This window comes from Camellia sinensis, chromosome 14 (genome assembly GCF_055761805.1).
Source record: "Camellia sinensis isolate YWXY chromosome 14, ASM5576180v1, whole genome shotgun sequence".
Lineage (NCBI taxonomy): Eukaryota > Viridiplantae > Streptophyta > Magnoliopsida > Ericales > Theaceae > Camellia > Camellia sinensis.
In genome coordinates this window covers 29,003,811-29,019,022 of record NC_138974.1, presented here as the reverse complement: position 1 = coordinate 29,019,022, position 15,212 = coordinate 29,003,811, and the positions used below count along the sequence as shown (strand labels likewise).

General features: G+C 33.4%; 1 protein-coding gene across 12 annotated transcripts in view; it reads right to left on the bottom strand.

Annotated features, from left to right (window-relative positions):
• LOC145807733 (uncharacterized) overlaps positions 1-15,212 on the bottom strand; it is a 48,131-nt gene that overhangs the window by 23,264 nt on the left and 9,655 nt on the right. For 6 of the 12 annotated variants that reach the window (XR_014351089.1, XR_014351088.1, XR_014351087.1 and 3 more), the window contains one exon: positions 13,296-13,351. The exons of the other annotated variants lie outside the window; for them this stretch is intronic. Coding sequence is in view for 1 of the 6 variants with exons in the window: in XM_082906470.1 (XP_082762596.1) it covers positions 13,296-13,351 (56 nt within the window). In the remaining 5 variants the exon portion in view is untranslated. The remainder of the gene's footprint in view (positions 1-13,295; positions 13,352-15,212) is intronic. 12 annotated transcript variants of the gene reach the window in all.

Genomic DNA, 15,212 nt, shown 5'->3' with positions numbered 1-15,212 from the left:
TGATTGTGTATGGATTTGCCGATATGTGGAGAGAGAGAGAGAGAGAGAGAGAGAGAGAGAGAGAGAGAGAGATATGAGGTGGGGACAAACAAAGGGGTGGTGGGATTTGGATTTTTGGTGATGAAGGAGGAGGTGGGAGATGTTTGTGGTAGTTTGATTTACATGAAATTGAGGGAAATTGATAAAGAAGATATTCTCGATGGCTAATGATGGGAGGAAAAAGGTGGTGGTTGTGGGGGGTAAGAGGGAAAACGTGATGGTGGTGAATTGAGGATGGCTATGGAGGTGGAGGTGGAGGTGGAGGTGGAGGAGGGGGTTGGGAGGGGGAAGGTGACCCTATCGAAAATGTTGTACAAGATGTGGTCCTGCCTATATAGTAACCCAAGCAACAAAATCCAGTATATTATACTTATTTTTCCTTATCTCCAATTAGTGAATTTGCCTTTGCCTCCAAAATTGTAATTTTTTTGCTGCAATCTGTCCTAATGTCCAATTGGAACTATAGACACAACGCAACTATCTAAATGCTTCAAGGTTATGATTCAATAACCTTTATGATGTAGGATTTAGTAGAGAGGATTTGAAGACTCTGTTAGGGAGAGAAAATTTCAAAAATTTTTATTATTATACATATAAGAGTAAAGGGCATTTTGTCATTTTATAGTCACAATTAAAAAATCTATATTTGTTAGGTTTGTTTGTAATTTACCAATATATAATATAGAATAAAATAAACAAAGAATCAGTATTTGAAAATTACAAAGTTTTTTAAATAGCCCAATTTGACAAAACTAAAAAAGTAAATTAAGAGACTTTTTTTAATTGCAGGGATCACAAATTACATACAAACGTTTTCAAGAAAATAATCTCACTATCAGGGTACACTTAGAAATATATCGTTTCGAATTAAGTAAACTTTCGGCAATTACGTTTATCGTATTAGAGAGAGAGAGAGAATAAGCAATGCTCTAAAAAGACTCGTGTTCGTTCGGATTATTACCACGTGAAACAAGTTTAAAAATAGTTATACTTGTTTAATTAGAACAGGTCTTGTACGCGATGTAAAAGATAACCAAACAAGCAAATATAACAATTGCATTCAGCATTTGCAAAAAAATTTGCACCAAATTATATTTTGAATAATCTAGTCATTCACAAAAACATAATCCAAAGAGATGCATTGTACACAACTGTAAAGGCAAACATAACCTAATTATTTTGAATAATAGTTATTCATAAAAATATAATATAAAGAGAATGCATTGTACCAGTTTGACAGTGTCGACCAAAGTATTAAGCTTAGCATTTGCTAAGCTCAATTGGGAAAAAGCCAAAATACTTAAAATTATGCTCAATGTTGTAGTCTCTTTCGCAAGTTTCAGCATATCTCTTCTCTTTTTCAATTTTTGACTATCTTTTCTAAGATACTCAAATAGAAATGCAATAACGCCAATCCACGCTGCGCCCACAGTGGTGAGCGCAGCTTAGTGTTTGATGATAGCGTCATCCTCGAGCCAATCTATTTTAGTTTTACAGACAAAGAAAACAATTAAAATAAAAACAGAATTTCTTGAACACATGGAAACGAAACACAAACAAAATACAAAAAAGATAACCTTTTGCTTTCCGAAAATAAGCAAGCCAACTTTTGAAGAATTTAGCTCCATGACTTGCAGGAATTACAAACAAAGGAATAATTTCATCACACATGAAAACTAAAATACAAAAAAGATTACAAAATCAACATTTTGCTTTCCGAAAATAAGCAAGCCTACTTTTGGAGAATTCAGCTCCATCACCCATAAGAAATACAAACAAAGGAACAATTTCAACACACATATTGCCTCATGTTTCCTCAAACTTATTACCTAGTTGTATAAGAACTTTCTGAAACCTAAGGATGTGAAACAAACACCTAGATCAATCAACTTTTACAAAATACTCTCAATAAATACCAGAATCTAGACATTGATTTTAGAACAAGTGCTCGTTAAGGAGTTAGGTAACACAAGGCATATGATATTACTGATAAATGACCTACATTATGAAATCAATGATCATGTAAAAGTTCTCTAACAGATGGACATCAAGTAATAAGACTATATTGCTTCTGTTTGTCAGCTGCGTGTCTGTGAGACAGCTACAACAGAAATGCTGAATGATTGCTAAGAACAAAACCAATATGCTTACATAATTCTCATAGGCCAAACATGAGATTTGATGTATAGCTTCTTATGAAGAATAATCATCATTACCCATAGGAATCAAACATACTATGCAAATTCTCTCGCTAAGACTAACACACAAAGTTAGTACATTGTAGTATGGCAAGATCTGAAGATCATAGAGGAATGAAAAACTGATGGCGGCAACTAGGTCGATGCACATGGGAATAGTGAGCAAAAAATTCAATATGCAATAAGAAGGAATTTTAGAATTTGATAGCAACAACTGATAGGTTCGGTTCATTGCTTCACAGATATCTAATTTGCAATGGCAGATAAAAAAATCCTTGCAAATTGCAACTTGGTGCATTCAACTAAAATGAATAATCATATAAATGTGAAGGGGAAAATGGGAAATATCACCTAAAATGAATAATCAATTACCACTTTCTCCAAAGATGGAGTTTTTGCGTCTTCAAAAACATAACAAAAATGTTAAAGACATACCAATAGAATGCAAAGATGTTACAAAGATTCCATCACGCATCTTTCCTCATGTTTTCTCAAACTTATTGCCTAGTTGTATAATAACTTTCTGACATCCAAGAATGTGAAACCAACACCTAGATCAATCAACTTCTACAAAATACTCTCAATAAATACCAGAATCTAGACATTGATTTCAGAACAGGAATTCGTTAATGAGTTAGATAACACAACGCATACGATATCACTAGTAAAGGACGCACATTCTGTGAGCAATGATCATGTAGGAGTTCTACAACAGATGGACATCAAGAAATAAGACTATATTGCTTCTTTTTGCAAGCTGCATGTTTGTGAGATAGCTACAGCAGAAATGCAGAACGATTGCTAAGAACAAAACAAGTATGCTTACAGAATTCTCATAGGCCAAACATGAGATTTGATATATAGCTTCTTATGAAGAATAATCATCATTATCTAAGGGAATCAAACACACTACGCAAATTCTCACTAAAACTTGAAGTTAGTACATTGCAGTATGGAAAGATCTGAAAATCATAGATGAATGAAAAAGTGATGGCGACAACTTGGTCGATCCACATGGAAATAGTGAACAAAAGGTTCAATATGCAACAAGAAGGAATTTTAGAATTTGATAGCACCAATTAAATAAGTTCAGTTCATTGCTTCACACATATCTAATTTGCAATGATAGATAGATTAATCCTTGCAAATTGTAACAAGGCAAGGTGCATTCAATGGCAACTACACTAAAATGTAGAATCATATAGATGTGAAGTGGGAAACGGAAAATATCACCTAAAACGAATAATCAATTACCTTTAAGAGCCTCCTTTAGAAGACCCTCTTTCTCCAGAGTTTTTGCATCTGCAAAAACATAACAAAAATGTAAAAGACATACTGATATAATACAAAGATTTTACAAAGAATTCATCACACATATTGCCTCATGTTTCCTCAAACTTATTACCTAGTTGTATAATAACTTTCTTACACCAAAGGATGTGAAACTAACACCTAGATCAATCAACTTTTACTAAATACCCCCAATAAATACTAGAATCTAGATTGATTTTAGAACAAGAGCTCGTTAAGGAGTAAAGGTAACACAAGGCATATGAGCTTCCCGAGTCATACCAACATGGCCGCCGAATTGTCTGAATCATTGGTAAAGGACCCACATTATCAGATCATGTAGAAGTTCTACAATGTTTAGAATGATCTAAATAATTGTACTTTTTGGTAGGAAAAAAAAAATGTATGTTTGGGATAACTTTTTAACTTTTTACAAAAAAATGTGATACAAAATATTGGAATAAATAGCAAAATTAGATTTTTACCCTTGAAATTGTAATTTTGCAATTTGTTACAAAATTTTATAACACATTTTTCGTAAAAAGTTAAAAACTTATCCCATACATACATCTTTTTTTTTCCACACATTTAGCAAAAAAAAATCAAAAAGTGCACTTATTTAGATCATCTCAAACATATGTGGGTCCTTTACCAATAATTCAAACGATTTGGCAGCCAAGCTGGTCCGACTTAGGAAGCTCATATGCCATGTGTTACCTAACTCCTGAACAAGCTCTTGTTCTAAAATCAAAGTCTAGATTATAGTATTTATTGAAAGTATATTGTAAAAGTTGATTGATCTAGGTGTTAGTTTCACATCATTGGGTGTTAGAAAGCTATTATATAACTAAGCAATAAGTTTGAAGAAACATGAGGCAATATGTGATGAAATCTTTGTAAAATCTTTGTATTATATTAGTATGTCTTTAAAATTTTTGTAATGTTTTTGCAGATGCAAAAACACCTTCTTTGGAGAAAGAGGGTCTTCTAAAGGAGGCTCTTAAAGGTAATTGATTATTTATTTTAAGTGATATTTCCCATTTCCACTTCACATCAATATGATTATACATTTTAGTGTAGTTGCCATTGAATGCACCTTGTTGCAATTTGCAAGGATTTTTTCTATAAGTCATTGCAAATTAGATATTTGTGAAGCAATGAACTGAACTTATTAGTTGATGCTATTAAATTCTAAAATTCCTTGTTGCTACATATTAAACCTTTTGCTCACTATTTCTATGTAGATCGACCTAGTTACCGCCATCACTTTTTCATTTGTTTATGATCTTAAAATTTTTCCATTCAAGTGTCATTCTTAGTGAGAGAATTTGCATAGTGTGTTTGATTCCCTTAGATAATAATGATTATTCTTCATAAGAAGCTGTACATCAAATCTCATGTTTGGCCAATGAGAATTCTATAAACATACTTGTTTTGTTCTTAGCAATTATTCTGCATTTCTATTGTAGCTATCTCACAAACATGCAGCTTGCAAAAAGAAGCAATATAGTCTTATTTACTTGATGCTCATCTGTAGTAGAACTTCTACATGATCATTGATCACAGAATGTGGTTACTACTGATATCATATGCCTTGTGTTACCTAATTGCTTAACGAATTCCTATTCTGAAATCAATGTCTAGATTCTGGTATTTATTGAGAGTATTTTGTAGAAGTTGATTAATCTAGGAGTTAGTTCCACATCCTTGGATGTCAGAAAGTTCTTATACAACTAGGCAACAAGTTTGAGTAAACATGAGGAAAGATGTGTGATGGAATCTTTGTAACATCTTTGTATTATATCGGTATGTCTTTAACATTTTTGTTATGTTTATGCAAACGCAAAAACTCCATCTTTGGAGAAAGAGGGTCTTCTAAAGGAGGTGATATTTCCCATTTCCCCCTTCACATCTATATGATTATTCATTTTAGTGTAATTGCAATTGAATGCACCTAGTTGCAATTTGCAAGGATTTTTTTATCTGCCATTGCAAATTAGATATCTATGAAACAATGAACTGAACTTATTAGTTGGTGCTATCAAATTCTAAAATTCCTTCTTGTTGCATATTGAACTTTTTGCTACTATTCTCATGTGCATCGACCTAGTTGCCGCCATCAGTTTTTCATTCCTCTATGATCTTCAGATCTTTCCATGCTACAATGTACTAACTTTGAGTGTTAGTCTTAGTGAGAGAATTTGCATAGTATGTTTGATTCCCCTAGATAATAATGATTATTCTTCATAAGAAATTATACATCAAATCTCATGTTTGGCCTATGAGAATTCTGTAAGCATACCTATTTTGTTCTTAGCAATCATTCTGCATTTCTGGTGTAGCTATCTCACAGACGTGCAGCTTACAAAACGAAGCAATCTAGTCTTATTTACTTGATGTCCATCTGTTGGAGAACTTCTACATGATAATTGATCACATAATGTGGGTCATTTACCAGTGATATCATATGTCTTGTGTTACGTAACTCCTTAACGAGCACCTGTTCTAAAATCAATGTATAGATTCTGGTATTTATTGAGAGTATTTTGTAAAAATTGATTTATCTAAATGTTAGTTTCACATTCTTGGGTGTCAAAAAGTTATTATACAACTAGGTAATAAGTTTGAATAAACATGAGACAATATGTGTAATGAAATTATTCCTTTCTTTGTATTTCTTGTAGGTGATGGAGCTGAATTCTACAAAAGTTGGCTTGCTTATTTTCGGAAAGCAAAATGTTGATTTTGTAATCTCTTTTGTATTTTAGTTTTCATGTGTGATGAAATTATTCCTTTTTTGTAATTCCTATAGGTGATGGAGCTGAATTCTACAAAATTTGGCTTGCTTATTTTCGAAAGGCAAAAGGTTGATTTTTTAATCTCTTTTGTATTTTGTTTTTGTTTCATTTCCATGTGTTAAACAAATTCTATTTTTATTTTATTTGTTTTCTTTGTCTAAAAAGCTAAAATAGATTGGCTCGAAGATAATGGTATCATCAAACACCAAGTTGCGCTCACCATTGTGGGCGCAACGTGGATTGGCATTATTGCATTTCTATTTGAGTATCTAATAAAAGATTGTAAAAAATTGAAAAAGAGAAAAGATATGCTGAAACTTGAGGAAGAGGCTACAGCATCGAGCACGTTTTTAAGCATTTTGGCTTTTTCCCAATTGAGCTTAGCAAATGCTAAGCTCAATACTTTGGTCGGCACTGTCAAACTGGTACAATGCATTCTCTTTATATTATATTTTTACGCATAACTATTATTCAAAATAACTAGATTATGTTTGCCTTTACAGCTGTGTACAATGCATTCTTTTTGGATTATGTTTTTGTGAATGACTAGATTATTTGAAATATCATTTGGTGCAAATTTTTTTGTAGATACTGAACGCAATTGTTATATTTGTTTGTTTGGTTATCTTTTATATCACGTACAAGACCTATTTTAATTAAACAGGTATAACTATTTTTAAACTTGTTTTACGTGGCAATAATCCAAACAAACACGAGTCTTTTTAGAGCATTCCACCGAAGGGCACTGCTTATTCTCTCTCTCTCTAATACGATAAACATAATTGCCGAAAGTTTACTTAATTCAAATCGATGTATTTCCAACCGCTGCCAGCAAAGTTTTGAGATGTTTTGTATGCTTGGTTGAATTCTTTGCCCACAACTGTTCATCACTTGTAGTTGTTGGAATTTGACGAGTCCAAGACTGCATCCGAAGATGGTGATGATAAATCAAGCAAGAATGTGGAGTGAGTGATTTGAAGTGCCATTACAAAGAAAAACCATTGCGACTTGGTTAAGAAATACAGTTATTTCAGTCAAGGACCCAAAAAGCCTTAAAAAGCTCAGTCTTGTGCGACAACACTAACGAGGTTGTAACAGAGTTTTGAATTGAGAGTTTAATAAAAATAGATGACCAGTTCAGATTTATATGTTTCTCTCTGGTATTGATAGCCTCATCCAATTTTGAACTTGTTATTTTTCATTTCATTTTTTTCCTCCTTTCCTTTGTATTAAAAGTATTTAGGACTTTCAAAGTTTACCCTAATAGTGAAATTATTTTCTCGAAAACGTTTGTATTTAATTTGTGCATCTAGAATTGTAATTAAAAAAAAGTCTATTAATTTGCTTTCTTAGTTTTTCAAATTGGGCTATTTAAAAAACTCTCTTCGTTAATCCTCATTCCACCATATTGCCACTGCCTTTTCCCCTACCCCAACAACACCAAGTCAACGCATCCCTTAACCCCTCCCTACCGCCACCCTTATACCTCCATTACCCCAACACCAGGTCATCGCATGCCCAAACCCCTACCATTACCCCCAATACCCTTTTACCTCACAATGGTATTTCCTTTCCTCTTACCTCTACGACACTATCATCCCTCTAAACATTTTTTCTCTCCAAGCGCAATTGTGACGTCTCCTTTGAACTAGATCACGACGTGGCTACCCCTCCTAGCACGATCTCACCTCTACTAACACCATCTTCTCAAATTGGTGCTCCGTGATTGACAACATTCTGTTTTTTTTCTCTCCATCTCTGTTTTATTTGTTGTTGATTTTTGGGTTTGGTGGTTTGGTGGTTTGGGTTGAATTGGTGATTGTAATGGATAAGGAATGGTGGTATTGGGGTTGGGGTTAAGGTTTTAATGATGAGGGTTAGGATTTCAACAATAGGGTTTGATTTTGATGGTAATTTCGTGTGATTTGAGTTTCGATATTGTTATATTAGGTTTAGGGATTTGATGGTGGTGGTGGTGTTGTGTGGTTTGGTTTGGTTTTCGAGTGATTTGTAAACCGGTCTGATCTAGATCAAATAACATGTTTGGTTTGATTTTCTCAATGCATGGTTCGATCTTAGTTCTAAAAATAGGTGAACCGTACTTTCTGGTTCGGTTTCGTAATTTTATAGTTATGGTTCAAGTTTAGAATCTAACCGGACCGTTTAATTGCTAATAATTTGCCTACAAGTGTGTTCTATAATAGTAAAACTAGTTTTAAATGATTCACCCACCCAAAAAAAAAAAAGTTTTAAATGATCATTTGAACAATTTTGTTTGTAAATGATAATTATACTTCTTGATCTTTGAGCAAATTGTCATTATATTGTGAATGATTTCACAATTCATGACAATCGTAGTTCCAAACTGAACAATTTTTTTTTTTTTTTTTTTTGGTTTGGTTCAATTTGATTTTAAGATTTTTCATTGTTTGGTTTGCTTTCAAATTTTATGAAATCATAAATAATGGTTTGATCGTTGTTTACTTCAAAACCAAACTAGACCAAATTATACTTCTAATTGGTGGGATTTTGATCCACATTATTTGTAATAAATCTAAATGTTTTCTCAATTACACATTATAATCACGTTCTTATATTAAAGTATTTTATAATATGCATTTTATAATATGCATAAAAAATTTTACTTTTATTTCTCTTCATAAAATCGTTTAACATCAATTTTTTGACCATTTATCATATTCACAAGATATTTTTAATATCTAAATACATAGGTCTATTTTACTATGGAAAATGGGATAGAAGGTGTGCCGTGCGCAAAGCACAGCAGTCACTGTTGTGCGCTCTTTGAAATTCATTCTAGATCTTACTTTGATAATATGAGCCGTTCACCTTTTATGGTACGTCGAGTAGAATATTCATGCAAAAATTAAGTTGATTGGATATTAGTAAGCCTATGATCAAATCTCATTTGTATGAATATTTGTACTCAAAATCACATCAGCTTTTTTTTTTTTTCTTTCTCTGTTGCAAATACAAATTTAATTTAATTATGGGGCTACCTATACCCGATCAACTTAATTATGGGGTACCTCTACTCGATGAACTCTACAAAGTGAACGGTTCATATAATCGAAATAAGATACGAAACAAGCCCCATTGCACACAACAATGGTAGTTGTGCATGGGGCACAATAGCCACTCCAAATCCTATCCAATAAACTTGATTATCTACAAGAATATTCTACTTGATGTACCCTAAAGTGAATGGTTTGGATCATTAAAGTAAAGACCTAGAATGAACCCCAACACATACAGAACGGAGACTATTGTGCTTTGCACACAACAACTACCTTCTATCCTGGAAAATGTTAGTAAAATATGTTTTCATAATCTGACCTACAATAATGTGACATGTTAGGTGTCAACATTTAATTTGTAATGCACTCAATTATATTATTGTAAAATAAACTTTAAAAGTCTATAATGTGAATCTCTTGTTGGAATTAGAATTAATTATAATCAATTAAGTCTTATTTTATGGCCATTGTTTCGGCCTTAATTTTGTTTCCTTTTAAATTATTTCCTATCTTGTAAATCTCTATTAGTATATAAACAAGCTAATCTCCATTCTAGACTAAGCCATTCAATTCTACCATTCTTCTTGGTATCAAAGCAAAACCCAGCCACCAACTTCTCTCATTCACTCGATAGCCCCACCTATTACACCAATAGCCTCTCTCTCCTACCCATCTACTTGATACCCTTTATTCTCCTTCTACCCCTAGCCGACAACCACCTTCCTCCCTACATAGCCACTCGGCAGCCCCTTAAAACTTATGCCATCAGTCTTTTAGGTGCCGACTACGACCCCTTTGGCTTGGGTCCAGTGCGGCTGGTCTTCTCAAGTAGTTTTACCCCTTTTTTACCCTTCTAAGGTTCTTGTGTTGATGTGGTAAACATATTTTCTTCATTATTTTTGTTGGTGGGCTATCAGATTGTTCGGTAGCACTTGTTGGATTAGTTACACCGTGTGTCCGGTGTATTCTATGATTTGTGTATCATTCTATATTGTTAACTATACGCATCACCTGTTTTTCTAGCCACCATGACAGTCTTCATCTGATGTTTCTACTGTGGTACCAGTTACTTCAGATAACTCTCTCACATCATATTATTGTTCATTGTACCACGAGGTTGGTACTGAATTGGAAAAATTTTCACTGCCTGGAGTCGTTCCCTTAAACTCTATTTAAGGAGAAAGGGAAAAGCTCATTAGCTTTCATCTACCACTACTCAGCCAGACGCCACAGATTCTATACGTGGTCAATGGATAATTGCACTATTTTGGGATGGATGTTCAATTCCATGGAGGACCAAATTTATCATATGTTCCTGTATTATGATACCGTTCCTGGTTTATGGCGCACCTTATCTTAGATGTATGCTCGTGCTCATAATGATGTTTGCATCTTGGAGCTCTATCAAGATATTACTCATGCTTCTCAATCTTCTTTGTGTATCTCTGTAGCTGAATTCTTTAGGTATCTTCAAGCATGTTGGGAAGAGTTGGCTCAATATGAGCCTTTGAATAATCTTCCAACCGAAGCAGCTTCTCTTGTGACCAAGCATCTTGTTCAGCAACATACATACCAGTTCTTGATGGGTTTAAACTCCAAGTTCGAGCCTCTTCACATTTAGATTTTAAACATATCTCCTCAGCCTTCCCTCTATGAGGCCTTTGCTATTATTGATAATAATGAGCACCGCCGCCGGTTGGTTCAACCTGTTTCTACTCCAGTTCCTGAGCCTCATGTCTCCTCTGATCAGATGGCTCCGTCTAGGTCTCATCTTTCTGCTGGGAAGGTAATTTGTCATCATTGTGAAGAACCAGGTCATGTCAAGGTTCACTATTTCAAACTCTATCCTGAGTTGCGACAACTAGGGAGGGTTTGACCTGCCTAGCGGGGACCTGCTCATACCCAATGTAAATGGGGTGGATATTACCCGATCCATTGAAGAGAAGGGGCAGGGGCGGGTGTTTTTTCCCTCACCCAAAGCGGGGTCAGGGCAAGGGACGGGGAATGCACTATCCAATTGGAACTCGACCGTATATAAATAATATATATTATATTATATTATATATAAATTAATATATAAAATATTGCATATGTAACGAGTGTAGAAGATTCTGAGACTTTTCATCTACTTATTGGGAGTCTAAAAGACTAAAGACTTTTAAATTATTTATGATAAAACAAGTCTCAAAATCTCATAATAATAACCTATAGGTTGTACACGTTGGTAGCTGTTTGGGACTTTTCCTTTTCTTAATAAAATCCTGTTAATCTATTATATTTCTCTCTCTCTCTCTATCCCTCCATATATATCAAACTTTTCACTATTACATTTACTTGTCTCTCTACCTTACAAGAAAGAAACTCATTTTCTTACTCGTACTTTCATTGTTGTTCTGATTTGATTTGTTTATCTACCTCGGGTCAACAATGTACGTAAATCTCTCCATTAATGTATTTTTCTGTCTCTTATATTTTTTTAATTTAATTTTGTATGATTGAGATGTTTTGTTTTGATCTGTATTTTTTAATTTGTAATTCGTAGTTCTATTTCTTAGATGTTATCTAATCTGAATGTTTTTATTTCCCCAATTTAATATATTCTAGACATTTAAATACAAGTAACATATACACATATACAGTGATAATAATTTATAATGTTAACAAGTCCTATTTCTTTGTAGATGGAAGATGAGTCTGTCTCAGTCCCACCATTGGCCACCACAACTCCATCCTTTCAATCTACAGTGTTGATAAATGACACAAATACAAACAAGGGCAGTGTCCCTACTGACAATCCAATTGTAATTTCATCGGAAGATACTAAAAGAAAGACACCATCACCTGTTTGGAATCATTTTAAGAAACGGAAAGTTGATGGAAAAGACAAGGAAGAATGCAATTATTGTAATAAATTGTTTTTAGGGGATAGCAAACAAGGGACTAGCCATTTGCGTGGTCACTTCAACCGATGTAAGAGGCGAAAGTTTAAAGATATTAGAGATTTGAGGCAATAAATGATGTGGAATATAAACAGCTCAAAGAAGATTAAATTTAAAGAAGCGGCGATATTTGGAAATTGGAATGGTTTCAAAGAGAAATCGATAGAAACCATACATAATCATATTTCTAATATTATCATAGTTTTATTTTATGATTATTTAGATGCGGAATCTAAACAGCTCAAAGACGAGTAAATTTAAAGAAGCGGCGATATTTGAAAATTGGAATGATTTCAAAGAGAAATCGATAGGAACCATACATAATCATATTTCTAATATTATTATAGTTTTATTTTATGATTATTTTTATGTTTCTAGGATTTTTATACGAGGGGTATTTTGGTAATTTTATATTTGCCTACATGAGCTGTTGGGGTCGCCTATGGGTCGTCTTGTGAGTCAAGTTATTTAATTAGTCTTTGTTTTTTTTCTTATTTAGTCTTAAATTATTTCTGGAAGTCAAAGATATTTTGGTAGTTTCCTATTTTAGTTCTAGTTGGTTTAGGAAGTCTCCTAGTCCTATATAAAAATGTAATACTTATAATTGATTTTTTATACAAAGTTGAGAGCTTTGACCCTTCTTTAGGGTTTATGTGATGCAACCCAACCCTAGGTAAGGAAATCTAGGTGCAATGCCTAGACCTTTTTTCTTCTGTTATGTTAATAGAGTTGATATTTTATACAAAGTTGAGAACTTTGAAACTTCTTTAGGGTTTTGTGATGCAACCCAACTGCCTAAGGGAATCTAGGTGCGATGCCTAGACCTTTTTTCTTCTTTTATGTTTCAATTTGCTATTCTCGGATTACTATTTACAGCCCTCTAAAAGTGCATTTTTCAACCTCAAAACTCCATCCAATCACCCTCAAATCAACCCTAATCCCTTCCCCTACCTATTAGCCTTCAATTTGCTCTTGAAACCACAAATTACTCACTGTTTAGGCCATCAAATAACCTCTGTTTTGAAAATCCAGCGCTGTCCCTATTCATCCTGCATCAACAAATTTTAATAAAAGAACAAAATAAGCCAAATAGAGAAGTGAGTCTTAACAATTATCATTTCGACCAAGATGTAGCAAGAAGGGATCTTGCTAACATGGTCATCTTACATGAGTACCCTCTTGCAATGGTTGAACACATTGGGTTTAAAAAAAATTCATGATTTCTAGAAGCACCTTAAAGAGGGACATTTTGAAAATTTATGACCAAGAAAAGGAGAAGACTTTGATTAAGGTGGAGAAGAGTTCAAGCAGAATTGCAATCACAACTGACATGTGAACTTCAAGTAATAAAAAGAGAGGATTCATGGTTGTCACAGCACACTATATTGATGACTCTTGGACTTTGGAAAGTCGGATTATGAGGTAATTTTTTTTAAGTGAATAATTTTTCTATCGATAATTTATTGGTTAAATTATGTTGTAATCATTTAATTTAGGATAAATTACAAATACACCCCCTGACGTTTGCTTAAAATACAAATTGCCCCCTGTGGTTTGAAAAATTACAAATACCTCATTGTCAGAATTTTTTATTTAACAGAATTAATTAAAAAAGTGAAATTTCTAACTATTCACCTATACAATAATATAATTATCTAAATTATTAATTGAAATAAAATTTTAACATTATTAAATACTATTAATTAACTTGATGATTTATTAATAAAAGGACCTATTTGTTATGAAATTAAAAACCTTAAAGGACATAATGTAATTTCTAGAACCACAAAGGGTAATTGTAATTTAAGTAAACCTCAGGGAGTGTGTTTGTAATTTACCCTTTAATTTATTGTTTTAGGTTCATTTATGTACCTTCTCCACATACAAAGGAAGTCCTTTCCGATGTTCTTCTAGATTGCATGTTAGAGGGGAATGTTGATAGGAAGTTATCTACTGTGACTCTAGATAATTGTATTACAAATGATGCCATTATAAAAATTCTATTGGACAAGCTCCAAGTCAGTTCACTTATTTTAGGTGGATCAATGTTGCATATGCGTTGTGCTGCTCAAATCATTAATTTGATTGTTCAAGATGGTTTACCTGTTATTGGTGAAGGTATTGAGAAGGTTTGTGATAGTGTAGTGTTTTGGACTGCATCACCAAAGAGAAAGCAAAAGTTTGAGGAAACAACAAGACAACTACGTGTTTCAAGCGATAAAGAATTGGGTTCTTGATTGTAAGACTCGTTGGAACTCTACATACTTGATGCTTTCAACTGCTTTAGTTTATAAAGATGTCTTTTTTTGCTTGAGACAACGTGATTCATCTTATAATAGCATGCCAAGTGAGAATGATTGGGAGGTAGCTAAAGATATTTGTGGGAGGTTAGACCTATTCTATAAATGTGATTGAATTTTTTTCTAGTACTACCTACCCTACAGTTAACATGTATTTTCCTAAGGTTTGTGAATTGAAAATTGGTTTGTGTATTGAAAATTGCTTTGTGTGAATGGATCAAGTGTCCAAATGAATTGATTAAGAAGATGGCATCCAGTATGTTAGACAAATTTGAAAATGACTGGAATGTGGCTCATGGTATTATGAGTGTTGCTGCTGTTTTGGATCCAAGATATAAGATGAAGTTGTTGGAGTGGTTTTCCCCCACAATTTATGGTGCCTGGTCTTAGGAAGAAATCGACCAGATAAAAGAAAATTGCTATGACTTGCTTGATGAGTATCATTGTAGGAAAATGGATGAAGAAACAAATTATGAAATTTCTTCATCTTGTGTGACTAAGAGCTCTCAATCTAGGATCCAAGACCCGCAGTCCAACTTTGATTTGATTGTTAATAGTAATAATAATAGAAAGAGTAGGAATGTCAAATTGGAGTTGGATCATTACATCG